The 24,934-nt window shown below is 38.7% G+C and overlaps 4 protein-coding genes across 4 annotated transcripts; all 4 read left to right on the forward strand.

The window, feature by feature from the left end:
• Positions 1–4,923: 4,923 nt before the first annotated feature.
• On the forward strand, positions 4,924–7,102 carry LOC121863538 (cuticle protein AM1199-like). The gene is made up of 3 exons (XM_042362229.1): positions 4,924–5,033; positions 5,380–5,612; positions 6,749–7,102. Exons 1-3 carry the CDS (start codon positions 4,938–4,940, stop codon positions 6,930–6,932), a joined length of 513 nt encoding a protein of 170 aa, XP_042218163.1. The 5' UTR covers positions 4,924–4,937; the 3' UTR covers positions 6,933–7,102.
• Positions 7,103–12,065: 4,963 nt separating this feature from the next.
• LOC121863541 (cuticle protein AMP1A-like) lies at positions 12,066–13,210 on the forward strand. Its single transcript, XM_042362232.1, has 3 exons — positions 12,066–12,125; positions 12,435–12,667; positions 12,809–13,210. The coding sequence occupies exons 1-3, from the start codon at positions 12,117–12,119 to the stop codon at positions 13,032–13,034; spliced, it is 468 nt and encodes a 155-aa protein (XP_042218166.1). The 5' UTR covers positions 12,066–12,116; the 3' UTR covers positions 13,035–13,210.
• Positions 13,211–15,918: 2,708 nt separating this feature from the next.
• LOC121863540 (cuticle protein AMP1A-like) lies at positions 15,919–17,028 on the forward strand. Its single transcript, XM_042362231.1, has 3 exons — positions 15,919–15,978; positions 16,288–16,520; positions 16,652–17,028. Exons 1-3 carry the CDS (start codon positions 15,970–15,972, stop codon positions 16,875–16,877), a joined length of 468 nt encoding a protein of 155 aa, XP_042218165.1. The 5' UTR covers positions 15,919–15,969; the 3' UTR covers positions 16,878–17,028.
• Positions 17,029–22,689: 5,661 nt separating this feature from the next.
• On the forward strand, positions 22,690–24,398 carry LOC121863537 (cuticle protein AMP1A-like). The gene is made up of 3 exons (XM_042362228.1): positions 22,690–22,767; positions 23,164–23,429; positions 24,043–24,398. The coding sequence occupies exons 1-3, from the start codon at positions 22,759–22,761 to the stop codon at positions 24,284–24,286; spliced, it is 519 nt and encodes a 172-aa protein (XP_042218162.1). The 5' UTR covers positions 22,690–22,758; the 3' UTR covers positions 24,287–24,398.
• The last annotated feature ends 536 nt before the right edge of the window (positions 24,399–24,934 follow it).

The raw sequence follows: 24,934 nt of genomic DNA on the forward strand, positions 1-24,934 counted from the left end.
ACACAGACACACACGGGCAGACTCCCATAAGCTACATACAACTTACCTTATTGGAAATATCTTGTTGGAGAATACAGGTGGTCGGGTAGCAACTAACAGATCATAATTTTTCTTATTACACTGATGTATATTAGTTCCTCACAGTCCACCGTCTTATGCTGAAAGCCTTCATAACTTTAAGTAGTTTTACGAGAAGTTCATGAAAAACTTTTCCATCATACTAAACTTCATTGACGACTCCTTCATGTTAAATGTAAACAAATACGTAAAACATAACACCTCAGATAGGCGGTGTACGAATTAAGGTCCCGAGTGTATGTAGTAGCACCACTAGTCCTGAGTGTATGTAGTAGCACCACTAGTCCTGAGTGTATGTAGTAGCACCACTAGTCCTGAGTGTATGTAGTAGCACCACTAGTCCTGAGTGTATGTAGTAGCACCACTAGTCCTGAGTGTATGTAGTAGCACCACTAGTCCTGAGTGTATGTAGTAGCACCACTAGTCCTGAGTGTATGTAGTAGCACCACTAGTCCTGAGTGTATGTAGTAGCACCACTAGTCCTGAGTGTATGTAGTAGCACCCCTAGTCCTGAGTGTATGTAGTAGCACCACTAGTCCTGAGTGTATGTAGTAGCACCACTAGTCCTGAGTGTATGTAGTAGCACCACTAGTCCTGAGTGTATGTAGTAGCACCACTAGTCCTGTGTGTAGGTAGTAGCACCACTAGTCCTGAGTGTATGTAGTAGCACCACTAGTCCTGAGTGTATGTAGTAGCACCACTAGTCCTGAGTGTATGTAGTAGCACCACTAGTCCTGAGTGTATGTAGTAGCACCACTAGTCCTGAGTGTATGTAGTAGCACCACTAGTCCTGAGTGTATGTAGTAGCACCACTAGTCCTGAGTGTATGTAGTAGCACCACTAGTCCTGAGTGTATGTAGTAGCACCACTAGTCCTGAGTGTATGTAGTAGCACCACTAGTCCTGAGTGTATGTAGTAGCACCACTAGTCCTGAGTGTATGTAGTAGCACCACTAGTCCTGAGTGTATGTAGTAGCACCACTAGTCCTGAGTGTATGTAGTAGCACCGCTAGTCCTGAGTGTATGTAGTAGCACCGCTAGTCCTGAGTGTATGTAGTAGCACCGCTAGTCCTGAGTGTATGTAGTAGCACCGCTAGTCCTGAGTGTATGTAGTAGCACCGCTAGTCCTGAGTGTATGTAGTAGCACCACTAGTCCTGGAGTGTATGTAGTAGCAACACTTAGTCCTGAGTGTATGTAGTAGCACCACTAGTCCTGAGTGTATGTAGTAGCACCACTAGTCCTGAGTGTATGTAGTAACACCACTAGTCCTGAGTGTATGTAGTAGCACCACTAGTCCTGAGTGTATGTAGTAGCACCACTAGTCCTGAGAACACTTTAAAACAAAGTAGGTATGACACATGGTCTTTGAGTGACCCTAATGGCCAACCCTTTAAGGTTATATAATTACCCATAAACCCTGAGATGACCCAAGTAACACATCTAATTAATCAGAACTAATTTTCTATCCCAAATAACCTTTTCAGCTCAATAATTTATAAAGTAAATTAGCAGAAGCAGTGTGTGTCGTGTCATCAAAACTCTTGGTGGGATGGAAGTGGTATCTGGCAACCTAATGGGTATTTATGCCATATGTCGAGATAAAATTAATTGTATTCTGTTACGAGTTGGGGATTTAGAATATAGTTAAAAGTCTACCCAGATCCCAACAGGCAACAACAACAAAAAACAAAGACAATCGGACTATAAAAGGGTAGACAAAGGATGCGAGTTTTTGTTGTGTATAATAAAGTACCATGAATTCCTTAACCAAAATATTCAGCTATCTATAATTTACCCTTAACCATACTTAACCTAAACATTAACAGTATATACATATTTATACAACATACACAATTTTGAAGCAAGTGGACGTGGGGGAGGCAATATAAGATTACAAATACTTAAGTGCGGAGCTGAGATGGCTGACGAGTAAGGCTGAGTATTGTAGAAGACGGTAGGTAGTCACTGTGCCGTAGGTTTCCATGATAGGTGATCCTGTGGTCACTTCCCAGAGTGAACTGCTCTCTCCTCGAATTGGAGCTGACAAAGAAGACTTTGAGGAGGTGACGCAACAACCAGGATATGGAGAAGGGAAACCCCGGAGTGGTAACTAAGACGAGTCATACTCGTGTTTCGTCCCTAGATGGCGTTGCTCGTGGTGCTGGGTAGGTAGATCAGGACAATAGATGGCGTGGTTCGTAGTGCTGGGTAGGTAGATCATGACAATTGGTGGCGGGGTTCGTAACAATTCTAATAAATTAATGTAAAGGACTTAAGCTCATGTGAAGAAAATATGGTTATTGAGGTTTGGTTACACACTCAGTGTTATATTCCAACATTTCATAAAGAATGAATCGTTGATGTCAAGGGAGAGAAACATAAAAATATTACCAGCAGGACGATAATATAGGAACATTATACCCTACAGTATGTCCGATAAGGGGTATTCTAAATATCAAGGTGTATTTTGCAGTAAATATGCCCTTTTTTGCCTAAAATACTCAATTTAAACCTTATCATTTTTACAGTGCATAATTTTGCAGTAGTGCCACTAGCCCTTAGTAAATATAATAGCACGACTAGCAATAATTATATACGTTAGTACTGCTAGTCCTCAATATATATACCTACTAATTATTTTTGTCCTGAAATTGGTTGCACACACACACACACACACATACACACAGGATAAAGATGTCTTATTTCACTTCAAAGAGATAGTTGTCTGTGTACAGTTAAGCAGCTTTAAAACTTTTTTATGGCTGAACCTTTGTATTCAGAAGAGACCTCTCATGGATATTAAACAACATAGTATGGTAACTCTACACCTTTTGAGGTAAGATAGGTTTAACACCAGCACTAAACACATTACTTGAATACTTAAATGATTCATCTTTATACTAATATCCTTTTTATTTTTCTTGGCTGGTTTTGGTATTTTTTTATGGAGATGGAATTAAAAGAGTATTTGTTTGTTATTATTTTCATCAAGAATTAAAGATAGATAGATAGATAGATAGATTTCTAACCGTGTTTTATATAACTTTTAATTATTACACTGCATAATATAAAAATATTAAATGCGCATTATAATATTTCTGAGCTAGTAATGGCTGTAAGGTTATTGCTATACAAAAGAATATCACATATATTTATAGTAATCCCCAAGAATAGAATAAAAGCACAGAAGAAGAGGAATAATAAAGAAGAAATAGCTGTAATAATATTCTCGTCAATAAAGATGAGAGAGACAGCGGACAAAAACTTGTTTGTTGCACCGCTGACTCAGCCAAAGACGCGGTTGAAGAGGTCAGGTTATATACGCGGGAAGTGTTTAGTGATGGAGTGGTCTTAACAGCTTTACAGTCTGGATTAATTTCTTCCAGTTAACCTCACAGATGTATCTCTCTTAACTGTTAGGTGTTGATAATTAGTGTGTTTATTAGGATAGAATATGCACGTCATGACTTTGTGGTGTTGTAATATTCAGACATCCTGTTAGACGTAAGTAGGCGTGTGAAGATGTCCCCAATTCTTTGTTCCAAGGGACGGGAAAACATCCTCATTATAAGAGAGGGAAAAATATCTGATGATTATTCTTTTCTTTTCTTATTGTGCCCAAAGATTTATGGCTTTCATGGTTCACTGATTTGAATGTTAGACTAGATTAGGGTAAAGTTAGGTAAGATTAAAAATGGGTTTGATTAGGCTACGTAAGATTAGATTAATAGGATACTTTGGCTTAGGTTAAATTGGGTTAAGATAAGTTAGGTTAGATTAGATTCATTTAACATCAGACAGAACTATGTATAGCATAATTATTTTTTGTCTTTTTTTTTAACTGATATTAAACGAAACTTTCTCGGTAATGAAGAGTCTTAGTATGATTTTGATGTTATTGGGAATTATGCATTCTTATCCCGTCACCTACCTAGAATTTTCACCATACTCACTATTCTGGCCGCTCTGCTGTGTACCAGGACACTATTATTACCAATACTGACGAGATGTTGAGGTTACAAGAGGTAGTGATGGTTCCTTAACAGTCCGCCAAGTGTAGTGATGAGTTAGGGAAGCATTACTGGTCCTGTGTGGGTCATGTTCCCTGGATCACTACTCGCTATCTTACTCAAGTCTCCATCTTACATACAGTTGATATATTCACGTACACTTAAGTTTATATCCTGTATAAATCTGTGTACGTTACATGTAAGTGTGTGTCAATGAGCAAATTTATTCATGTGTGTCTGTGCATTCATGTGTGCGTGTTTGTGGTTGAGTGAATGTCTGTGCACATACGTATCTGGTTATGTCCAGTACGTGAGTGGATGAGAATGTGCATCTGCTTATGGAATTGAGCACATTCGTGTATGTATACATTTGTATGTTTGTGCATAAATGTTTCTATGCACACTTGAATCTGTGCAAATATATACGAGTACATATACACACATGCATGAGTGCGTCTGTGTGTTTACTGTGTATGTTAGAGCGTTTATGATCATCCTCAGTTTTATGACACTTCTCTATATTCATTTCTCCACAAAATCTTGACCCCTGAAAAGGAAAGTTGGTGTCAGACGCTCGTACTGACAAAACCGGTTTGGAGGACATGCAACGCAGTTAAGCATCAAGAAGTTTATATTTGCCAGGAACCTTCCAGATAAACACAGTTACTCTCACCAGATTGTTAAACTTATGGTTAATATAATTACTTACGACTAGCCACAGGAGCTTTTTTTATATGACAAACACGTAACTGAACGAAACTGAAATTTCCTGTTTACTCCCGTCCCTCATGATTCATAATAAATTAAGACAAATAGGTGGTCATAGATGGAAAAGCTGAGAAAGCACTAATGGCAACTGTCTGCCACCAACTGTTGACTATAAATACTGTTGGTCTTTCCCATTGCAAGCATCAGTCCCTTCCACTATCGAGCAACATGAAGTTCGTAAGTATTCCAGTGAATTACTTTGTAGAGTTACAGCATGATGAAGAAGCAGGATACTAATTAACGAGTCTGTTTGCTGAAGCTTATGAAATGTCCAGAAAATTCAAATGTACAGAAGAAAAGTAATTATGAATAACTGGCACTTTACTCTTATTTGTAAACAATTAAGTGAAGTATAATAAAAAGGGCCACACTGATCTATACTGACTTGTTATCGATGCTGAGTAGATGAACATAAACAAGTTCAGTGATAACATTATTAGTAACGTTATCTATGATTAATAACTTAGGCTAGTTTTCATTTATCTATAGTGGATGATCTCAGCAACACTCGTCTTCGTTACAGGTGATTCTCGCCGTGTTGGCCGCCGTAGCCACCGCCGCCCCCCAGTACAGTGATCCTCAGGGACGGCAGCTGGGAGACTCTCGAGACGTGGTGCCCATCCTGGAGGATAATCGGTTCCAGGAGGAGGATGGTAGATACAGCGTCGACGTGAAGACTGGCAACGGCATCATCCTGTCCCAGTCTGGCTCTCCTAGTGCTACCAATGGCGCTGTAGTCAAGGCTGGGGAATACTCGTGAGTATAGTAGTGTGTGTGTGTGTGTGTGTGCTATTAAATTTTTGAAATTTTGGCAGTATGAGCTATGAACAGAGTACGGAGTGATAATGCTGCGTGATTGATGTGCTTTATACATAATCACGAAAGAATGACTATGTTTACAGGTATTAATCAGAACCATACCTTTATGTATGAAGAGAATCAGTGTGATTAGAATCCGTAACTTAGACACTTTAGTTTAAATGAAGGCGCCTCCCTCCTCATCCCCACCAACACACACACTTCTAAAATCAAGTGATTTTTACCCGTCTTGGGTCAATTTTATGCTTCCTTGATTCATCCATCCACGTTAAGTTGGTGTTTTCGTAACTCGTGGGATCTTATCAAGGATTTCTTTATACCTATGATAACTTCTTCTTACACTCTGGTCTGGCTGCTGCCACACCAACTTCTTAACATTTGAACCAGTATTTATCAAGTAATCGCCATGTGACGACTCCATACATCATTATTGGTGGATTTAAGTCTCAAACAAAAAATCTATTTAGACAACGTGGAATTCAACTTTATAATATATGACTCATTTTCCAAAGTTATTCTGCACCAGTTGTCTCCTCCTTTGACTTCGTCTCGCTGATTTTAATTTGTCGACATCATTAAGGATAAATACATGTATTCTATGACTCACCTGCTTTGACCTGTTAGCTTCTATAGGACGGGACTTTGTGTAATTTCAGGATATAACTTTTCCTTGAGTTTTGTCAATACAATTGTTTGGTACTGTATATAGTGTAGGTGATTTTCCCTATACTGCTACTGGGAGTTTCTAATGCCAATCTCATAGTAGATTCTTAGGTCTTATACAGTATATTTAATATATAAAGAAGATCACTAATATAAATTAGCTATGCCAAAGTTTCATACATATGTCACAAAATTCATGTTTTCGTTTTTCATATTGAAGTCCCCCACAGTAACTTATAGAAGCTACCGGATGTATACAATAATCAAGACATGGACAGGAACGGCTCACGATCGACACGGTGGAAGCTTATGCGGAAGTTATATAGACAACAATGTACTCCTAAACATTTGACTCAGAACGAAAAAGAATGTTTTTGCACATATAAAATTTTTCCTTTCCATTTTTACAGCTACACTGCTCCTGACGGCACTCTGGTGGAGGTGAAGTTCATCGCCGACGAGAACGGCTTCCAGCCCCAGTCTAACCTGCTGCCAGTGGCTCCCGCCTTCCCCCACCCAATCCCTCAGTTCGTGCTGGACCAGATCGCCTTCGCTGCCACTGAAGATCCTAGTCTGTACAACTACGAAAAATAAAATAAAGGCTGTTGAGTACATTACAACCTCCAGTATATCTGGTGCTCTCTGACGTATAAAAATAAAAGGATTGTACACGAATCGTACATCAGTGCTTGGAGGTGTCAAGTGCGTATGCTTAATTTATTTGTAAGATTATATAGAATTAATATATAAACAGAAAACACAAACTTGTGTTATTTCTTTGATTATATTTTACCTATTTTACTCTAGTCATATACAAACATACCTTAGGTATATCGACAAGGCTAAACCATTCCTACAATACCAAGAAACCAAACCTAACATGACCTAACTTTACCGACCTGAGCCTGACCAAAAATATATATGATCGTTAAATTGTGTTAGTTTTAGATATGTTTCGTTAACTAGATTAAATTAGGTTCGATTGCGTTTGGTTATTTGGAATAGTTAGATTTAGTTAGGTTTGTTAAGTTAGTTAGCTGAGGATATTCTATTTCAAGTGGATATTCTAATTATTTGGTGAGAATATTACTGTGATATGGTGAGGAATTCGAGGAAACAGAGATTGGTGGATATTATTGTTGATCACTACAAATTAACTCTTGCTGTGTGAAAGCTGCACTTGGCGGTCAACAGCAGTATATAACTTTACCATTTAATATCGACACGACGCAGCCGATTTGTAAAATACGAAAACAAATGCTAGAAGTTTGATATATCATACAGTAGTTTCATATATAATACAGTATTATGATATAATATAAAAAATCGTATATTATTCAGTAGCTTCATCTATAATACAGTAGTCTGATATATTATTCATTAGCTTCATATATAATACAGTAGTCTGATACATCATGGTCCCACTTCAGCATACACCAGACACAATATCTTAATTTCTCAAAGTTGTCATCTCAGATATATATTAACTTTAAAAATAAATTACTGCTCTTCAATAACCAAGGACTTAAATACACATTCTCTAGTTTAGTCAATACTTTAGTCATCAACAAATGCATATATAGAGAGATACATCTTTCTGATTTATCCTGGAGAAGTGCAGTACTTACTCAGACAACAAGAAGAGTGCTTTATAGGTTCTTGTGTTCAAACATCGAAACATGGCATGAAAACCCCCACACATATTCTGTTATAGCTCGTATTACTCAAACACATTAACAAAAACATGCAAATATCAGCATATACATTAAAATCAAGAGTATATATAGAGCTGTGTTATTTAATACGAATCCACATGATATATACGTATGTGATATAAATTTACAGAGTGTATTAATCTCGAGTGTGTTTTAACTCTAATTTAAGCATGAATTTGGTAGTTATTACTTTCACGTATAGATAATGTGAACCTGTGAACATTAGCTGAGAAAATGTCGTGTTAATTAGACGAGAGGAAGGAAGGTTGTGTGTAACGAAGAATGAGTAATTGACTGAGTGATGGGCAGTGTAAGGAAGGGTGAATGATAGGGGAAAGTAAATGACAGAGTGATGGGAAGAAGTAATGGGCTGGGTAATTGGCACTGAAAGGAAGAATGGTTGAGTGAGAGGTAGGGAGGAAGAATGGTGGAGTGAGAGGTAGGGAGGAAGAATGGTGGAGTGAGAGGCGGTGAGGGAGAATGGTGGAGTGAGAGGTAGGGAGGAAGAATGGTGGAGTGAGAGGTAGGGAGGAAGAATGGTGGAGTGAGAGGCAGTGAGGGAGAATGGTGGAGTGAGAGGTAGGGAGGAAGAATGGTGGAGTGAGAGGTAGGGAGGAAGAATGGTGGAGTGAGAGGCAGTGAGAATGGTGGAGTGAGGCAGTGAGGAGAATGGAGTGAGACAGTGAGGGAGAGGTAGGAAGGAAGAATGGTTGAGGAGAGGTAGGGAGGAAGAATGGTGGAGGCAGTGAGGGGAGAATGGGTGGAGGAGAGGCAGGAGGAAGAATGGTGGAAGTGAGGGAGGTAGGGAGGAAGAATGGTGGGAGGAAGAATGGTGGGTGAGAGGAGGGGAGGAAGAATGGTGGGGAGAGGTAGGGGGGAAGAATGGTGGAGTGAGAGGTAGGGAGGAAGAATGGTGGGTGGGGAGGTAGGGAGGAAGAGAGAGTGGGGAGGAGAATGGGGTGGGCAGGAGGGAGATGGTGGGTGAGAGGCAGTGAGGGAGATGGTGGGGAGGAAGCGGTGAGGGAGAATGGTGGAGTGAGAGGCAGTGAGGGAGAATGGTGGAGTGAGAGGCAGTGAGGGAGAATGGTGGAGTGAGAGGCAGTGAAGGAGAATGGTGGAGTGATAGGCAGTGAGGGAGAATGGTGGAGTGAGAGGCAGTGAGGGAGAATGGTTGAGTGAGAGGTAGGGAGGAAGAATGGTGGAGTGAGAGGTAGTGAGGGAGAATGGTGGAGTGAGAGGCAGTGAGGGAGAATGGTGGAGTGAGAGGCAGTGAGGGAGAATGGACTAGTGTTGAATGAAAATGAAATAAAATAGACTGTAACCTGCTAAAAGACGATTATTTTAGAATTAATAGCTAGATTATTATTTTCTTCAGTATTTATGATTTATTCCTTTATTTAATGTTTAATGTATTATTCTTCTAGATTTTCATTGATTGGTTTTCAAGTTCTGTTTTATTATCATAAGCTTATATGAATATTAAAATGACTTTCACTATATTACAACATTTATCAGGAAAACGACTTTGAAAAATTGTCATAATTTCTCCTTGATGAAAAGTTGTAAAGAAAAAAGAAAAATTTCTTTATGAGAACTAATATAGTAAATTTCGCATCAATTTACCATAGGAAGAAATCAGATACTTCAACAGGTGTTTGTAAAATATGCGAATATACATATGTGATCACTGATATATAATATTTGGTAGACATAAAGGTAATATTTTATTATAAGAAACATTACGACACTACCGCATAAAAGCTGAAAGTTTGTGTACAGACAGACAGACAGAGAGACAGACAGACAGACAGAGAGAGACAGACAGAGAGACAGAGAGACAGAGAGACAGAGACACAGACAGTCACAGAGACAGTCAGACAGACAGACTCGTTTGGGTCTTTATGTCCATTTGCCATTGTGGGATGAAGCAAGAATTTAGTGTCAAATTAAAGTCAAGATTAAACCATTAAAATCAGTTGATCTACACAAGGCAACAATTAGGCTCGTTGTACACAGTTTACACCTGAGTGTGTAATGCTTGGCCTTACCTGAGCAACACCTGGGAAATCTTGGATACTTTCTGTATAACTTTTTTTTTAATCCAGTTTTCAAAAAGGGTTTAGGTGATTTGATTGGTGTGAAAATCCCAAATTAAACCCAAAACATAAATCTGTGGTTAATGTATAGTGGAGTATTGTTAACCTGTAGTTACTCTGTATATGTTAAATGTCCTTTCGGTCATATACTGTACGTTCTCTTATATGAAAACAAAAATAATGAGTTATTCTTAGTTGTAGTCATGGACGGAGATTATTAACATATTACACACACACACACACACACACACACACACACACACACACACACACACACGCCTTAGAGAACAGAAGGATCGTTCAGAAAAATATGGGATAATTTTCCCTGAGCACTGGCGGCATAAATTGGATTATACCCAACATCATAACTCAAAAAATCATGGATATTAGTAATGATAATAAATTTTTCACACTTTGCTATTACTTAATATATAAGAAGGAAGTTTTTGTTTTGTTTTTTTATTTACTGTTAATAACGTGGGAAGGTGTAGTGGATGATACTGACTAAATACAGGTTGTGAAGGACGGGTTACCTGATGACACTGGTGGGACGGTTGGGTGTTGGGTGGGGTAGGTCGAGGGAGAACTGGGTAAAGGGCGGTGGCGGGAGATCCAGGAGAAGTAGAAATACGTAACCTGACATTAAGGGAAGGCCAGTGGCATGAGGGGTCGAGGGAGGGGCAGTGGAGGGAGAGTTGAATGAGGGTCGTCTTATTGATGGGTGTGTCCTAAGACCTTGGACATATGTTGACTAAGAATGATTTTTTTTTCATACCACTAGTAAATAAAACTCCAAGTAGTTATGATGATTATGAATTAGAAACTCATTAATAAAAAAATAAATCCAGAATGTTTTCGTTTTATATTGACAATTCAGCAAGTCACCTTAAGTTTGACTCAGTGAAGGATAATATTATGTCAAAGCCAACAACCTCCTCCACATGGAGTGTTCCCAATACTAATGTGCTATAAAGGTCTCCATTATAATGTGGGATATTCACTGACTCTGAACACCAATTGCAGTATTCTATATATCTTTCATAGTCTATAGCACAGTACACATACACTGTACTATATCAACCTTATAATGTAGCCTCGATGATAATTTTAAGCCTGAGGTGTATCTTACACTCCTAGCTGCGTCTCCGCAAGTCTTTTGACAGAGATGAAACATTTCCCACAACTACAGATAATGTTTTCCTCTATAACATTAACTTCTTACGGTGGTCGTGATAGTTGCTGGTTATTAAGTATCATTAAGGAGATAATACGATCTATTAGAATCATCAATTAATTATTTGTATATATCCAGGTGACTTTATGTGTACCTGTGAGAATTCCTGCACACTATATATGTGTGTGTGTGTGTGTGCGCGTGTGTGTGCGCGTGTGTGTGTGTGTGTGTGTGTGTGTGTGTGTGTGAAATCCACTGAAATCTATACGTGTGTCTTTTCATTGTCAGTCATTGTAATCTTTGATGTTTGTTTTGTCTGCGTGTGTTTGTGTATTCATTTACAATATCAGAACTAAAGATATAATTACATTTTTTTGCCAATTATTGCTGCTTCTTAAAAAACTGAAGTAGTTAGGATAATTGGACGTAAAATTAATGGGAAACTTCATTTTATTCTTGACGTAAAACTTAACTTATGTTTTATAACTTTGTGCATGAGCCATCGTAAAGTAATTTTTTTTTCCAACTAAAAACGTTGTACCATTTCTCAGGAGAACGAGGATGACCCCAGGTAAATTATCATAATACGTTAATGATATGCAAGACTATGAAGGCCACATCAACATATATCATGTATCTCAATCTCTAATATGTAAGTACTGGATTCCCACAAAAAGTTGTCATCGTTAAGAACATTCTAAAGCACAACTGGCAACTGACTACCAGTACGGGTTGACTATAAATAGGTCGGCCTTCCCGCTACAGTCATCAGTTCCTTCCTGTGCCAAGCAATATGAAGTCGGTAAGTATTCTAATCCTCTATTGCTGAGAACCTTTATTACAATTATGAATGCAAAATATAATTATGGTAAAGTCCTACTAAGTTGATATCAAAGCCTCTGCATCAACAAGGCACTGGTAAATAATATACACTAACATACTGCTTCTTGTCTTCAACAATTAACTGTTATATGATTTAAGACTATAATTACTGTATTAGTTCAAGATGAAATTACTGTTTTTTCCTGACATAATGAACATGACGCATGATAAGAAAATATTTTCATCATAACAGCAGGTGACATAATTAAGAGATGTATCTGTTGTACAGGTGATTCTCTCCTTGTTGGCCGCCGTGGCCATCGCCGCCCCCGACAGCTACCCTCACCAAGGACGATCCATTATTGACTCCGACGAACATGTGGCCATCTTGAAGGACGACCGCGTCCATGAAGAAGACGGCACGTACAACGTCGAAGTTGAGACCGCCAACGACATCAAACTTTCCCAGTCTGGCTCTCCCCGTGGTCCCGAGGGAGCTGTGGTCAAAGCCGGAGAATTCTCGTGAGTTGAATTCAAATATTTTATATGTATAGTCGCATATAGTATTATATGCTTGTGTGTGTGTGTGTGTGTGTGTGTTAACTTTTTAATTTTGTAATAAGCTGAAGCGTTTAACACCTGACATATTTGCTCTCACTACAGCTACACCGCTCCTGACGGCCAACGTATTTCCGTGAAGTACGTCGCCGACGAGAACGGCTTCCAGCCCCAGTCAGATAGTCTGCCAGTGGCTCCCGCCTTCCCCCACCCAATCCCTCAGTTCGTGCTGGACCAGATCACCTTCGCTGCTGAGGAGGACGCTGCCATTGCCCGTGGCAGATCAGAGTCCACTGGACCTTCTGACAGATACAAGTATGGTTCTCGTTAATGAATGCCTGCGGCTCATAATGTACTCCCGAAGACTCTTCTCCTCTCCACCAATTTATGTTATATATGATCAAAATGTTGGGAAGGATCCTATATAGACTTCCTGCTACTTGTGTATTTATTGATATTTGTCTTGCAATTATTGTGAAAAATAAGAATAAAAATGTGATTGCAGTGTTACATCCTTTTCATCATTACCGACTTTATGTTACTATGATCCTTTCAATATGATATACCCGTAAAGGCTAATGTGTTCCTACGAAGGGTATTAGCAGCTCTCTGTGCATGTCTCAGTTGAATCTAAAGGTTAATGTGAATTTAATAATTACAAAGTAAAAAAGAAAAAAATATTCACATTAATGTTGTTCTTCTCTTGTAAAATGACATTATGGGGAGAACACCTCAATGAAACTCTTAAAAGGCTGTTTTTGCTTCACTGAATGTACGTGAAAATAAGTAGCAGCAGAGATAAGGATTAACTCCTCTGAGCCTAACACAAAACTGATGAAAATATTCCTATAGTGTTAGGACAGGCCAGGAATCCAATGCTCTGTTTGTTCATTCGAGGGATAACAAGCATTGCATTGACTGGGATAATGCCTCCTCAATATTACCTTGTAATTCAATTGATAGAAGGAACATCATAGAATCTAGTCTCATTAAACATACCGAAGCATTCAACATGAATATGAGTAATGGCATGTACAAACTGGACAATTTTGTAATTAAGAAGATTTGTAACCAGGTGAGAAGGTTGGGTCACCTTACCCTCTGACCTGACTACCGACCGTTGCCGTGCTATTTAAAGATTAGTAGGGTCATTACCTAATACCTGACCATTGTGGACCTGGTCTCACCCTCCTCTGTATATATACACCTTGTTATGTACTTCTCTTTGGTCTGTACTCACCCCTGAAGACGTGAATTACACGAAAGCGCTTGGGAACTTCGTGTTTTCTTCTTTCCTTGTGGTTATCAGCATATACCTAGATCACGCGCACCTACAGTGATTTACTTGCATATATATATATCAGGATAGGTTAAAGAAACTTAACTTGCATTCCCTAGAAAGACGAAGAGTGCGGGGAGATATGATAGAAGTATTTAAGTGGGTGAAAGGAATCAATAAAGGGGATATAGATAAAGTTCTTATAATATCCGAGCAGGATAGGACTCGGAGCAACGGATTCAAGTTGGATAAGTTTAAGTTTAGGAGGGAGATAGGAAGAAACTGGTTCACAAATAGGGTGGTGGACGAGTGGAACAAGCTTAGCAACTTTGTAGTAAGTGCGGGAACTCTGGAAAGTTTCAAAAGGAGGCTAGATAGATTCATGGATGATAGAGAGTGGTAGTAACTCTCGACAGGAGCTGCCATGCACAGGCCAACCGGCCTATTGCAGACTCCTTATTTTCTTATGTTCTTATGTTCTATATATATATATATATATATATATATATATATATATATATATATATATATATATATATATATATATATATATATATATACAATCAACACCTCAACCCGCCAGGATTCGAAGTCCGCGTGCTTTATTGGGCTAATGAAATATATATGGATCCTCGTGTTTCGAAGCCGGATTTGGTAAAACGTTACTCTGACCACCTACGTGATACGGGTAGTCCCCATTAGAGGTTCACGGAGCCTTAAGCTCGTTGAACAGGCTTTGTGTGAAATATAACAAAGTCTAGGACTGCTTTTAGTATCCTGGTGGTCCAGCGGTTAGTGTTCCCCGGCCACAGTCATGGGCGCGTGGGCAGTGGGTTCGAATACTGGCGGGTTGAGGTGTTGATTGTATGTAGAAGTCCGCGTGCTTTATTGGGCGAATGAAATATATATATATATATATATATATATATATATATATATATATATATATATATATATATATATATATATATATATATCACTGTAGGTGCCCGTGATCTATGTATATGCTGTTTAACCACATAGAAAACAAGAAAACACGAAGTTCCCAAGGGCTTTCGTGTAATTCACATCTTCAGGGGCGAGTACAGACTGTAGAGTACTCACCCCAGAAGATGTGAATCAAGGAAAATTTAAAAAGAACCAAGATGTCTTACTTAACGTTTTATTGTGTACTGGCGCCCAACCACCTTCTGCCCTTATGGCTAAATTCATGACATAAAACATTATGAAATACTTTTTTATCATCTAATTCCCCTACCCATCCTTCACTCAATGAATGATGTGGTTTTGTTTCAGCTGTATGACTCTCGCTAAGGTAAAAGGAATAGTACACTATGTGTTCATGTACGAGTATTAGCAAATACTTCTACAATATCTGAAATAAAGATTTTTTACATTTATATTTGTTGGTCAAATGTTAGCGCCTCTTTAAGTCTTAATTTCATTACATATTCTTCAATGGTAAATTCTCTTATATTAATGTCTTTAAAAAACTGAAGTAGTTTGGATATTTATTTATACCTAAAAGTAATGGGCTCATCAATTTGTTGATGAAGTTTCATACAACTTATGTTTTATAACCTTATTTAAAGTATACTGTACAGTTAATTCCTTTTCCCACTAAGCCTTGTGAGGGGCAGGGGTTTTACTCAGCCGAATAAAATTATTTTGAGTTAGCCAGAATAAAATCCCTAAATCAGACACTACTAATTAAAGAGTTAGAGCATTGTATCATGTGGCAGGAGTATGACAGTCACTTTCGAGACTAATTATCATACTACGAAAAATTATATGCAAGACTATGAAGGCCACATCAACATATATTATGTATCTCAATCTCTAATATGTAAGTACTGGATTCCCACAAAAAGTTGTCATCGTTAAGAACATTCTAAAGCACAACTGGCAACTGACTACCAGTACGGGTTGACTATAAATAGGTCGGCCTTCCCGCTACAGTCATCAGTTCCTTCCTGTGCCAAGCAATATGAAGTCGGTAAGTATTCTAATCCTCTATTGCTGAGAACCTTTATTACAATTATGAATGCAAAATATAATTATGGTAAAGTCCTACTAAGTTGATATCAAAGCCTCTGCATCAACAAGGCACTGGTAAATAATATACACTAACATACTGCTTCTTGTCTTCAACAATTAACTGTTATATGATTTAAGACTATAATTACTGTATTAGTTCAAGATGAAATTACTGTTTTTTCCTGACATAATGAACATGACGCATGATAAGAAAATATTTTCATAATAACAGCAGGTGACATAATTAAGAGACGTATCTGTTGTACAGGTGATTCTCTCCTTGTTGGCCGCCGTGGCCATCGCCGCCCCCGACAGCTACCCTCACCAAGGACGATCCATTATTGACTCCGACGAACATGTGGCCATCTTGAAGGACGACCGCGTCCATGAAGAAGACGGCACGTACAACGTCGAAGTTGAGACCGCCAACGACATCAAACTTTCCCAGTCTGGCTCTCCCCGTGGTCCCGAGGGAGCTGTGGTCAAAGCCGGAGAATTCTCGTGAGTTGAATTCAAATATTTCATATGTATAGTCGCATATAGTATTATATGCTTGTGTGTGTGTGTGTTAACTTTTTAATTTTGTAATAAGCTGAAGCGTTTAACACCTGACATATTTACTCTCACTACAGCTACACCGCTCCTGACGGCCAACGTATTTCCGTGAAGTACGTCGCCGACGAGAACGGCTTCCAGCCCCAGTCAGATAGTCTGCCAGTGGCTCCCGCCTTCCCCCACCCAATCCCTCGGTTCGTGCTGGACCAGATCACCTTCGCTGCTGAGGAGGACGCTGCCATTGCCCGTGGCAGATCAGAGTCCACTGGACCTTCTGACAGATACAAGTATGGTTCTCGTTAATGAATGCCTGCGGCTCATAATGTACTCCCGAAGACTCTTCTCCTCTCCACCAATTTATGTTATATATGATCAAAATGTTGGGAAGGATCCTATATAGACTTCCTGCTACTTGTGTATTTATTGATATTAATATTAAAATGTGATTGCAGTGTTACATCTTTTTTATACCACTTGTTATGAGATGAAAAATATTCGTGTCAGTATGATGTACTTTCATGGGCAAATGTTACTAGATAAATATTTGTTTATATATTCATAGATGTAATAAACATAATATTAGCATCTGTAAATATTAATAAGTAATTAGATAATTCGGTCTACTTTTCATACATTGACGCTGTTTAATTACCTGATAACAGCACTATATAGTCCTTACATACAGTAGCTGTACTTATTCTTATAGACGCTACTAAAGAGTTGGTAATATTATTAATATCGTAGAAATAGTAGAGGTGTGATACTGACACATTGAGAAGGAGTTTTACGGTAAAATACAGGTGTAGAGTGTGTGTGTGGGGGGGGGGCGTGTGTTTGGCAGGAGACAATGGAAATGTTGCATAAATATTAAAGGAATTAGCTCTACGATGATGAATGGAATCCTTTAAATTGATTCAGAGTAAAAGTCCGTTATTCCACTGTCGATAAAGACAAGAAACGATTTAATATGAAAAAAATCAGTCAAAAGTCATTGGGAACATTATAATTATTTAATTAATTTATTGCACCCAGGGGGCGACTAACCGAGTCACAAGACCATGCGGTCAGACATAATTACACTGGTACTCGTGCCTCGCAGGACACGCTGCAATTGGCTAAAAGTTCGTTGACTGTGGTCGCATTGGCCACGTTAACGTTTAGTGCATTATTTTGCCAATAGATGGCATAAGCTTGCACGTTTGGCGAGAAAATCGAAACATTTTTGGAATTGTCAACGTTTGGTTCATTATTTTGCCCATAGATGGAGATGGTGAGACAATCGCGTTCCATAGAGCTTAGTTTTTAAACAAAATACTACCTAATAATCTGTGTGTCTGATGCCATTTATATCAATGTTACTATTACGTTAGGTTATATTATGTTTGGTTGCTTGGCGTGGTGTATGTTTGGTAAGAATTTTGGTCGTGGTAGAATACATCAGTGAGTGGCGTCCACACACCAGGATAATGATTGTTGTCCTTACTTGTTTCACAGCGTGTAACAATTGTCTCTTCTGGACAAAGTGTTTTCTCATTGGTTGAATATTCTTTCGCTGTCTTCATATTGGCTGTTCCCCTTCAATTCAATATTCTGTCAACAGATGACGTAGGCTGGTACTTATTGGAAAGAATTCAACATTTCCATACGGCCTGTTGTTGTAACAACATAATACGTTAATTTCCTGTTTAGTTCAGTACATATATTTTTGGATCCATTTATTGTGCTTAAATCCTTCCTGTGAGAAATCAAATGGTGAGGTTATAAAATAACAACTATTTTCGTCTTCTGTGATTTTCAATTTATATCGAACAAGATCAGTTAAATTATCCATCTTCTATTTACATCACAAAGTGTACCTAACGTATGTCTTTTCCAGTTTATTATTTCATATTTATTTTAACAAAAGTACAAGACGTGTACATGTTAATCTCACTCTCGCCATGACTATTAGAGACAACAGGTGGAATGAAGGGCTGCTGTAGCCAGGTGACGTGGGTGTACCTGTTCCACACATTACTTCCCAATAGTGGTGGTTGAAGCACATGGAACGAAGGTCAACAACGGAAAATATCTACAACAAATTCTACATATTTATATAAATTTTCAAAAGTTCTTGTCCATTGTAGAAACGGTGCTTAGCCGCTGAAGCACCAAGATACTCGAAAACATCAACAGGACATAAATTCATTGTCAGTGTATATTGTTATCAGTATTTATCTTAGTCATCAGCCCCATCAGTTTCAGCTTTACTTTAGTCGTACCTGCTTGCATATTGAACATTTCTCCATCTTCTGTGAACTGCATCTCACCTGTGTTCGTATCCTCGATTACTTTACCTGCCCTCACCGCTTCTCTCCACACCTTAATACTGTGAGGGATTCATTAACAACTCTCTTACATTTCATGATGAGTGTAATTCCTTTAAAGTCTATCATCTATCTAGTACCATTAACCCGAGTATGTATTTTTTTAATATAATATAACTTTTCTCCCTGTGTGTCTGTCTTTCTCTCTCGTTCTATAATTTTGTCATTCATCTCATGGTCTCTTCCTTCAATGGCAGAAAACATAACTCGCGTTTTGTTTTTTGACCTTCGAAAAGATGATCATCGCTCCTTGTATCCTGAGAATTAAAGATAGATTAGGTTAGGTGAGGTTGGTTTAGGTGTGAGTTTGGTTGGTTGAATTAGGTTGGGGGTTTAATAAGTTATTCTCCAAGTAGTTAGGTTTCCGATATCCTAACGTTATGCCGGTAAGGTTGAAATGCTGAATTATTAATAGCGGAAACCTGTGTCTAGCTTCAAGTCGTAAAGTAACCATTTGTCTACGTTTTATTCCCGTTTCACTAATGCCAATAATACTTGTTAATGGGTCATGTCTACATTAAAATATAATTATTTAGCCATTATATAACGTAGGGTGACATTCTTGCCCCATGTGCTGAGGTGAGAGAGTACTTATTGACCATTTACCTTTCCAGTACACACACTCTCCTGGGTGGACAAATCACACACCGAGTTACCTCAGAGATGGTGAATATCACTTTATTATCATTCTTACATCGAAAAAAACATTTATTATCACATAGACGATACGTTAAACTTTCTATACTATCATATGATTATAATACTAATTTCTTGACATAATTAAAAGTTGAAAAGTTGATAAAGTCATCTTTCTCTGATACACCTCGTAAAGCCATCAACGTGTAGACACTCATTCATCCGGGACCATTAAAACAACATATTTATTATTCATATATATTGTTCACATGCTTCTCTTTCTCTTCTCTTAAGACCACACCACCATTATATAAACACTTGGAAAATCGACAATGAGTGAGAAATATTTTGATTACGAGACATAAAGTTCCATCAGGTTTCCGCTGAATTGTTAAGTTGTCAGGGAAGTTGAGTTATAATCCTGAGAACATGGAGTAACGCCACTAGCCCTGAGTATTATGGAGTTGCACCACTAGACTGAGTATATGTACTTGCACCATTAACCTAACCTAACGTAACCTAACCCACCCAAGTCAATATCAGTTACATCAACACATGTGATCCGTTTTCTAAATTGACTTGGAGTTCATGAGTCTTCCCCGTAGAGTACTTCACTGGATCGTTCTCTCATAAGCGAGTGATCTATTGGCATCGCCCCGATACACTACAAACCAATTCCCAAAATATTCATTCGCTCATTGTATATTAATTTATTTATCGGATTTAATAATTTGTTTGATGCCCGGGAGTGTGGTGGACTAGGAGTGTGGTGGACCAGGGGTGTGGTGGACCAGGAGTGTGGTGGACCAGGGGTGTGGTGGACCAGGAGTGTGGTCAACCAAGAGCGTGGTCAACCAGGAGTGCGGTGGACCAGAAGTGCGGTGGGCCAGGAGTGCGGTGGACCAGGAGTGCGGTGAGCCAGGAGTGTGGTGGACCAGGTGCCCCATGGATGGCGCAGGATGGCTTGACGTCAAAAGTCCAGCGAGAATTTGTAACAACAGATAAACAGAAGCCATTAGGATGACCAACTGACCGTCATAGTGATGTTATAAAGTGACGAAAAAAGCCACTGGCGAGGTAAGGTCCTGTGATCCAGGGTTGAAGTCATCCAACGTTGAGTGTCAGAAAATTAGAGAATGTTACTGTCAGTGCTGGGGCAGAGAGTGAAGGCAAGCATACTATCCCCAGTCAGTCTGCCAGATACGATCGCTATGTAGTCAAGAATGCTGAGAACAGAAGGGCTCTCAGTATCAGGCATGAGTCGTTGTCGTGCCTTTGCGACGGACTTCTATTATCCGATGTGAACTATGTTATTACTATTCATTTATCATTGGGTAATGTTGGGTTATGAGAACCGACATCAGGACTTTGTTGTGAAAAGGGAATATCATAATACCTCAGCTTGAATTTGTTAAATGTGAAAAGCTGTTGGCAATGCAACAACCACACCCTAAGTTAAATGATCTGTATGACCCAGTGTCTGAGAATGGTATTTACATCTTAAACGCTGGATGTCCTGTGACCTCGGCTGTCCCACGACCTGAATTACTGATAGAGACAGGGAGAGAGTAACTAGTTTCTCTTTTGCTTTGTGATGACGGTATGTCTTGAAACCATGACCAATATTCAAACTAGTATTGTCTAGTATACCGTGAAACATCAACAAGTCAACCCAGAGTGTTTACCATGTGGTTCTGGCATCACATATCACACAGGTTGGGAGGCGCAGGTGGATAGATCTCCCCCTATGATCTGGTTGTGAAAAAGTTAGAGGCTCACGAAAAGCTGGTTGTAATATAATGATTATCCTACCTGTACTTATTCACGGGAGACATTAATTACACAGTATCAGTCTAACAGTATCCAGCATACAAATGTCGGAACACTGAACAAATTAAATCTGCCATTTAACGTTGTTTATGGACGTGTATTTGCATGCAACACGAGACACTAATTACAAGGAATCAATTAAATTTGTTTTAAAATGCATGTTTGTATGCACGACGAACCAAGAAATAAGCAAGAATTCACTCTCGAACAACACAAACTATATATGTCTACCAACCTGGTTTGTTTAAAGTCTTCTGTTGTTAAGTCTTAAGCGGGACAGACACTCCCCACAGCTGTCTATTAATTACCCCACACCAAAAGACATTCCGTAGCGCCTCACAGCTCTACACACTACAAGTAACCCAACCACTCACTCGGCCACGTTATGTCCCATTAAAATTACTTAACATCATCTTATACTAATCTGAAAATAACAACAAATATACCCAAATTAACACAACTATTCCTGCAGTGGTCTTCGAGAATTTGTCACCCACTGATACTGTAACTCAGTGGCGTAGAAACACTAATTCCTACGTTGGTGCAAGACAGTACTAGGTTACTCTCTCACATGATCGGGTTATTTTAAAGGCATTAACAAGAAGACAGAAAATTTACAGGAATAGGATAAGTTTTTTAAGGGTTTGTTTAATGAATACTTAACTAGTTATTATAAGAATGAGAAAAAACAAAAAAATGGAGGATGTAAATAATGTAAAAAAATATAAATGAAATCTATGAAAATAAATATTTATATAACAACATGACAAAGACTTCAGTGCAGTCAGATGAATATTATGTATACGGGAATGACAGTCAAGAGTTATTTCGTACAAAAAACTATAAAATAAAGAATGAGACAGCACAAGAATATAGTATGTCTTCCCTTCACTGTGGGACGATTACAGTGTTATGAGCGGCAGCGGTAAGCGACATTTCAAGCAAATTTCACCTGAGAAAGCCATTAACATCTGTACTACACTTTAAGGGGAGATAAGGTAATATAAAGTGAATATAAGATTAAATAGTAACTAAGCTGAAAGAAAGATTTGGGTACAGATTTATTACCTATTAAGCGTTAACGCTGGCTGAATGCTTGAGAACACCTTTTTTATGATAATGACCTTTACCTTTCATTTATAAAAGTTCTACAATGCAAATAACTTTTTTTTTCTGATGTATTCAATTAATAAACATGATTATTAAACGAGCCAGCGGAGGAGAAGGGCCTTGTGACGTGATAGACTATGTACCTTCCCTCCCTGGGGTCGGTAGAGGGCCAGGGAGAGGTCACCACTATATAAGAGATAGTTCCATCTCCTCAGTATCAGTTCCTCACTACAACAACCACCATGAAGTGTGTAAGTAATCAGGTGGTCGAGTAATGTGATGTTTCTTGAAAAATTCCTCAAAGGCCTTATTTTCTGTCAATGTTAATATCAATCGTTTTACTTCATTGTGCAAGAAAATATAGGGATTTACTATTTATTCAGAAGACTTGTTTAATTTTGTTTGTGCCTGATTTTGATTCGCGATATATATATTTTTGTTACCTGTACAAATATCAAATCAAATTCATTAAGGATATTTATCAGGTACTTGAGCTATGTTTTTGCTGCTTTTGTTCCTCACAGAGTAAATTATTTTTTATACCTTAATATATTATGTCTCTTATTGTGACTTCGATATCTTTATGGGTCAAAATTTTTATGAGAACTTACAATGAGAGATTCATGTTTCTGGAATTTGTTTTACAGGTGATTCTTGTTACTCTGGCTGTCATGGCCACCGCTGCCCCCCAGTACAACTACCAGCCCTCCCAAAACTACGGGGCCCCCGATGCTTCCTTTAGGGCGGCTTCCCTCGACACCATTGAGGTGATTCCTATTCTCAGAGACGACCGTGTCCATGAGGACGACGGCACGTACAGTTTCGATGTTGAGACTGGCGATGGCATCATTCTTTCTCAGTCTGGCTCTCCCAGAGGACCTGGAGGAGCTGTAATCACCTCTGGAGAATATTCGTGAGTATTACAACATGTCGTACCGTCCAGAGGCTTAAAGTCTTAGTATAAAGAGCACAAGGATATGTTACTGATAACAGTATTCCATGTTACCTTGAATAACTACTAGATGAATCAGACGGAAAACATCAAACTGTTGCTTCTTTATCTTATGAAAATCCAAATTTTTGCACAAAACACGAAAGATCTGGAATACAGTTACAGTTTTTAGAATAGTAAAAGCACCCAAACCCTGTATGTCCCAAATTTAGATAAGCCATCAGGAAGACAGATTTTATAAAGGAGGGGAGGGGGGGGAGGAGGGGGGGAGGGGATGATCATTGCTGGAGCTGCTCATACACTTCTCAGGGTAATACATATTTAACATTGCTCAGGCAGGTGACGCCTGCTAGATACCATAATAGAAAATATCTGTGACCACTTACCGAATTATATTTTGGTAAGTCGTTTCACTGTGCACCACAAGCATGGAGTAACTACAGCCTCGTAACGTCATCGGTCTAAACAGAAATATACATAAGTGTAAATGCTCCTCGGGTAGAAGATTGTTGTCTTGTATATACTACATGTGAGATGACTATATTACTGGTTAACGGTCCTTCTCTCACCACAGCTACACTGCTCCTGACGGCACTCCCGTCGTTGTGAAGTTCGTCGCCGACGAGAACGGCTTCCAGCCCCAGTCTGACCTGCTGCCAGTGGCTCCCGCCTTCCCCCACCCAATCCCTCAGTTCGTGCTGGATCAGATCGCCTTTGCTGCTGAGGAGGACGCTGCCCTCGCCCGCGCTGAGGCTGCTAGTGTTAGGTCGGCAGGCTCTAACGGAGCGCCTTCAATCACATACAGGCAGCCTTTGTAGATGCTATTCAGTACACAGTCTGAACTCTAGATGACTATCAAACTTTATGTATTTATTACTTATGTTCTGTGGATGTATTTTTCCCTCGAAAATTAAAATTGAGCAAGAGTAACAGCTATTTTGTCCCGTCCCTAAAACTGGAATCCTTAAATCCTGTAATAATTATCATGAAAGATACGACAGTATCTTTCATGATAATTAAGATAATAATAATACTATACTTCTACTACTACTAATAATAATAATAATAACCTGAATAGTTTACTTTCAAGGATAAAGCATACAACATCAGTCAATATAGTACAAACAGATGTGGTGAGACTATAAAAAAAAAGATATTTTCAGCAACAAACAAGTGGTATTCTTGAACAGTCATACTATAGTCATATAACTAAGACATATTTATAGTATAGTATAATGGTAAAGGCTTAAAGCACGTAAGTTAATATGAAGACAAAGACACGAAGCGGCGAGGGGTTCAAGAAGGTGACCCCTGACTTTTGAGCTGAAGAAGAAGAAGAAGAAGAAGAAGAAGAAGAAGAAGAAGAACAAAGTATTTAGCTGGCTACACAACGCAAAAAAAAATATACAAGGTGTGAAAGTATCCATCGTTTAACTCAACCAAATCTACAAAATATGAAAATTACT

Source organism: Homarus americanus, unplaced genomic scaffold, assembly GCF_018991925.1.
Source record: "Homarus americanus isolate GMGI-L3 unplaced genomic scaffold, GMGI_Hamer_2.0 scaffold41366, whole genome shotgun sequence".
Classification (NCBI taxonomy): Eukaryota; Metazoa; Arthropoda; class Malacostraca; order Decapoda; family Nephropidae; genus Homarus; species Homarus americanus.

What these genes read in the sequence shown, in the direction of transcription:
- LOC121863538 (XM_042362229.1), top strand. Translation starts at nt 4,938, where the DNA reads ATGGCAACTGTCTGCCACCAACTGTTGACTATAAATACTGTTGGTCTT. An exon ending in TATCGAGCAACATGAAGTTC is followed by an intron (nt 5,034 to 5,379) that starts GTAAGTATTCCA and finishes TCTTCGTTACAG; the next exon opens with GTGATTCTCGCCGTGTTGGC. An exon ending in GTCAAGGCTGGGGAATACTC is followed by an intron (nt 5,613 to 6,748) that starts GTGAGTATAGTA and finishes CCATTTTTACAG; the next exon opens with CTACACTGCTCCTGACGGCA.
- LOC121863541 (XM_042362232.1), top strand. An exon ending in GTCAAAGCCGGAGAATTCTC is followed by an intron (nt 12,668 to 12,808) that starts GTGAGTTGAATT and finishes CTCTCACTACAG; the next exon opens with CTACACCGCTCCTGACGGCC.
- LOC121863540 (XM_042362231.1), top strand. An exon ending in GTCAAAGCCGGAGAATTCTC is followed by an intron (nt 16,521 to 16,651) that starts GTGAGTTGAATT and finishes CTCTCACTACAG; the next exon opens with CTACACCGCTCCTGACGGCC.
- LOC121863537 (XM_042362228.1), top strand. An exon ending in ATCACCTCTGGAGAATATTC is followed by an intron (nt 23,430 to 24,042) that starts GTGAGTATTACA and finishes CTCTCACCACAG; the next exon opens with CTACACTGCTCCTGACGGCA.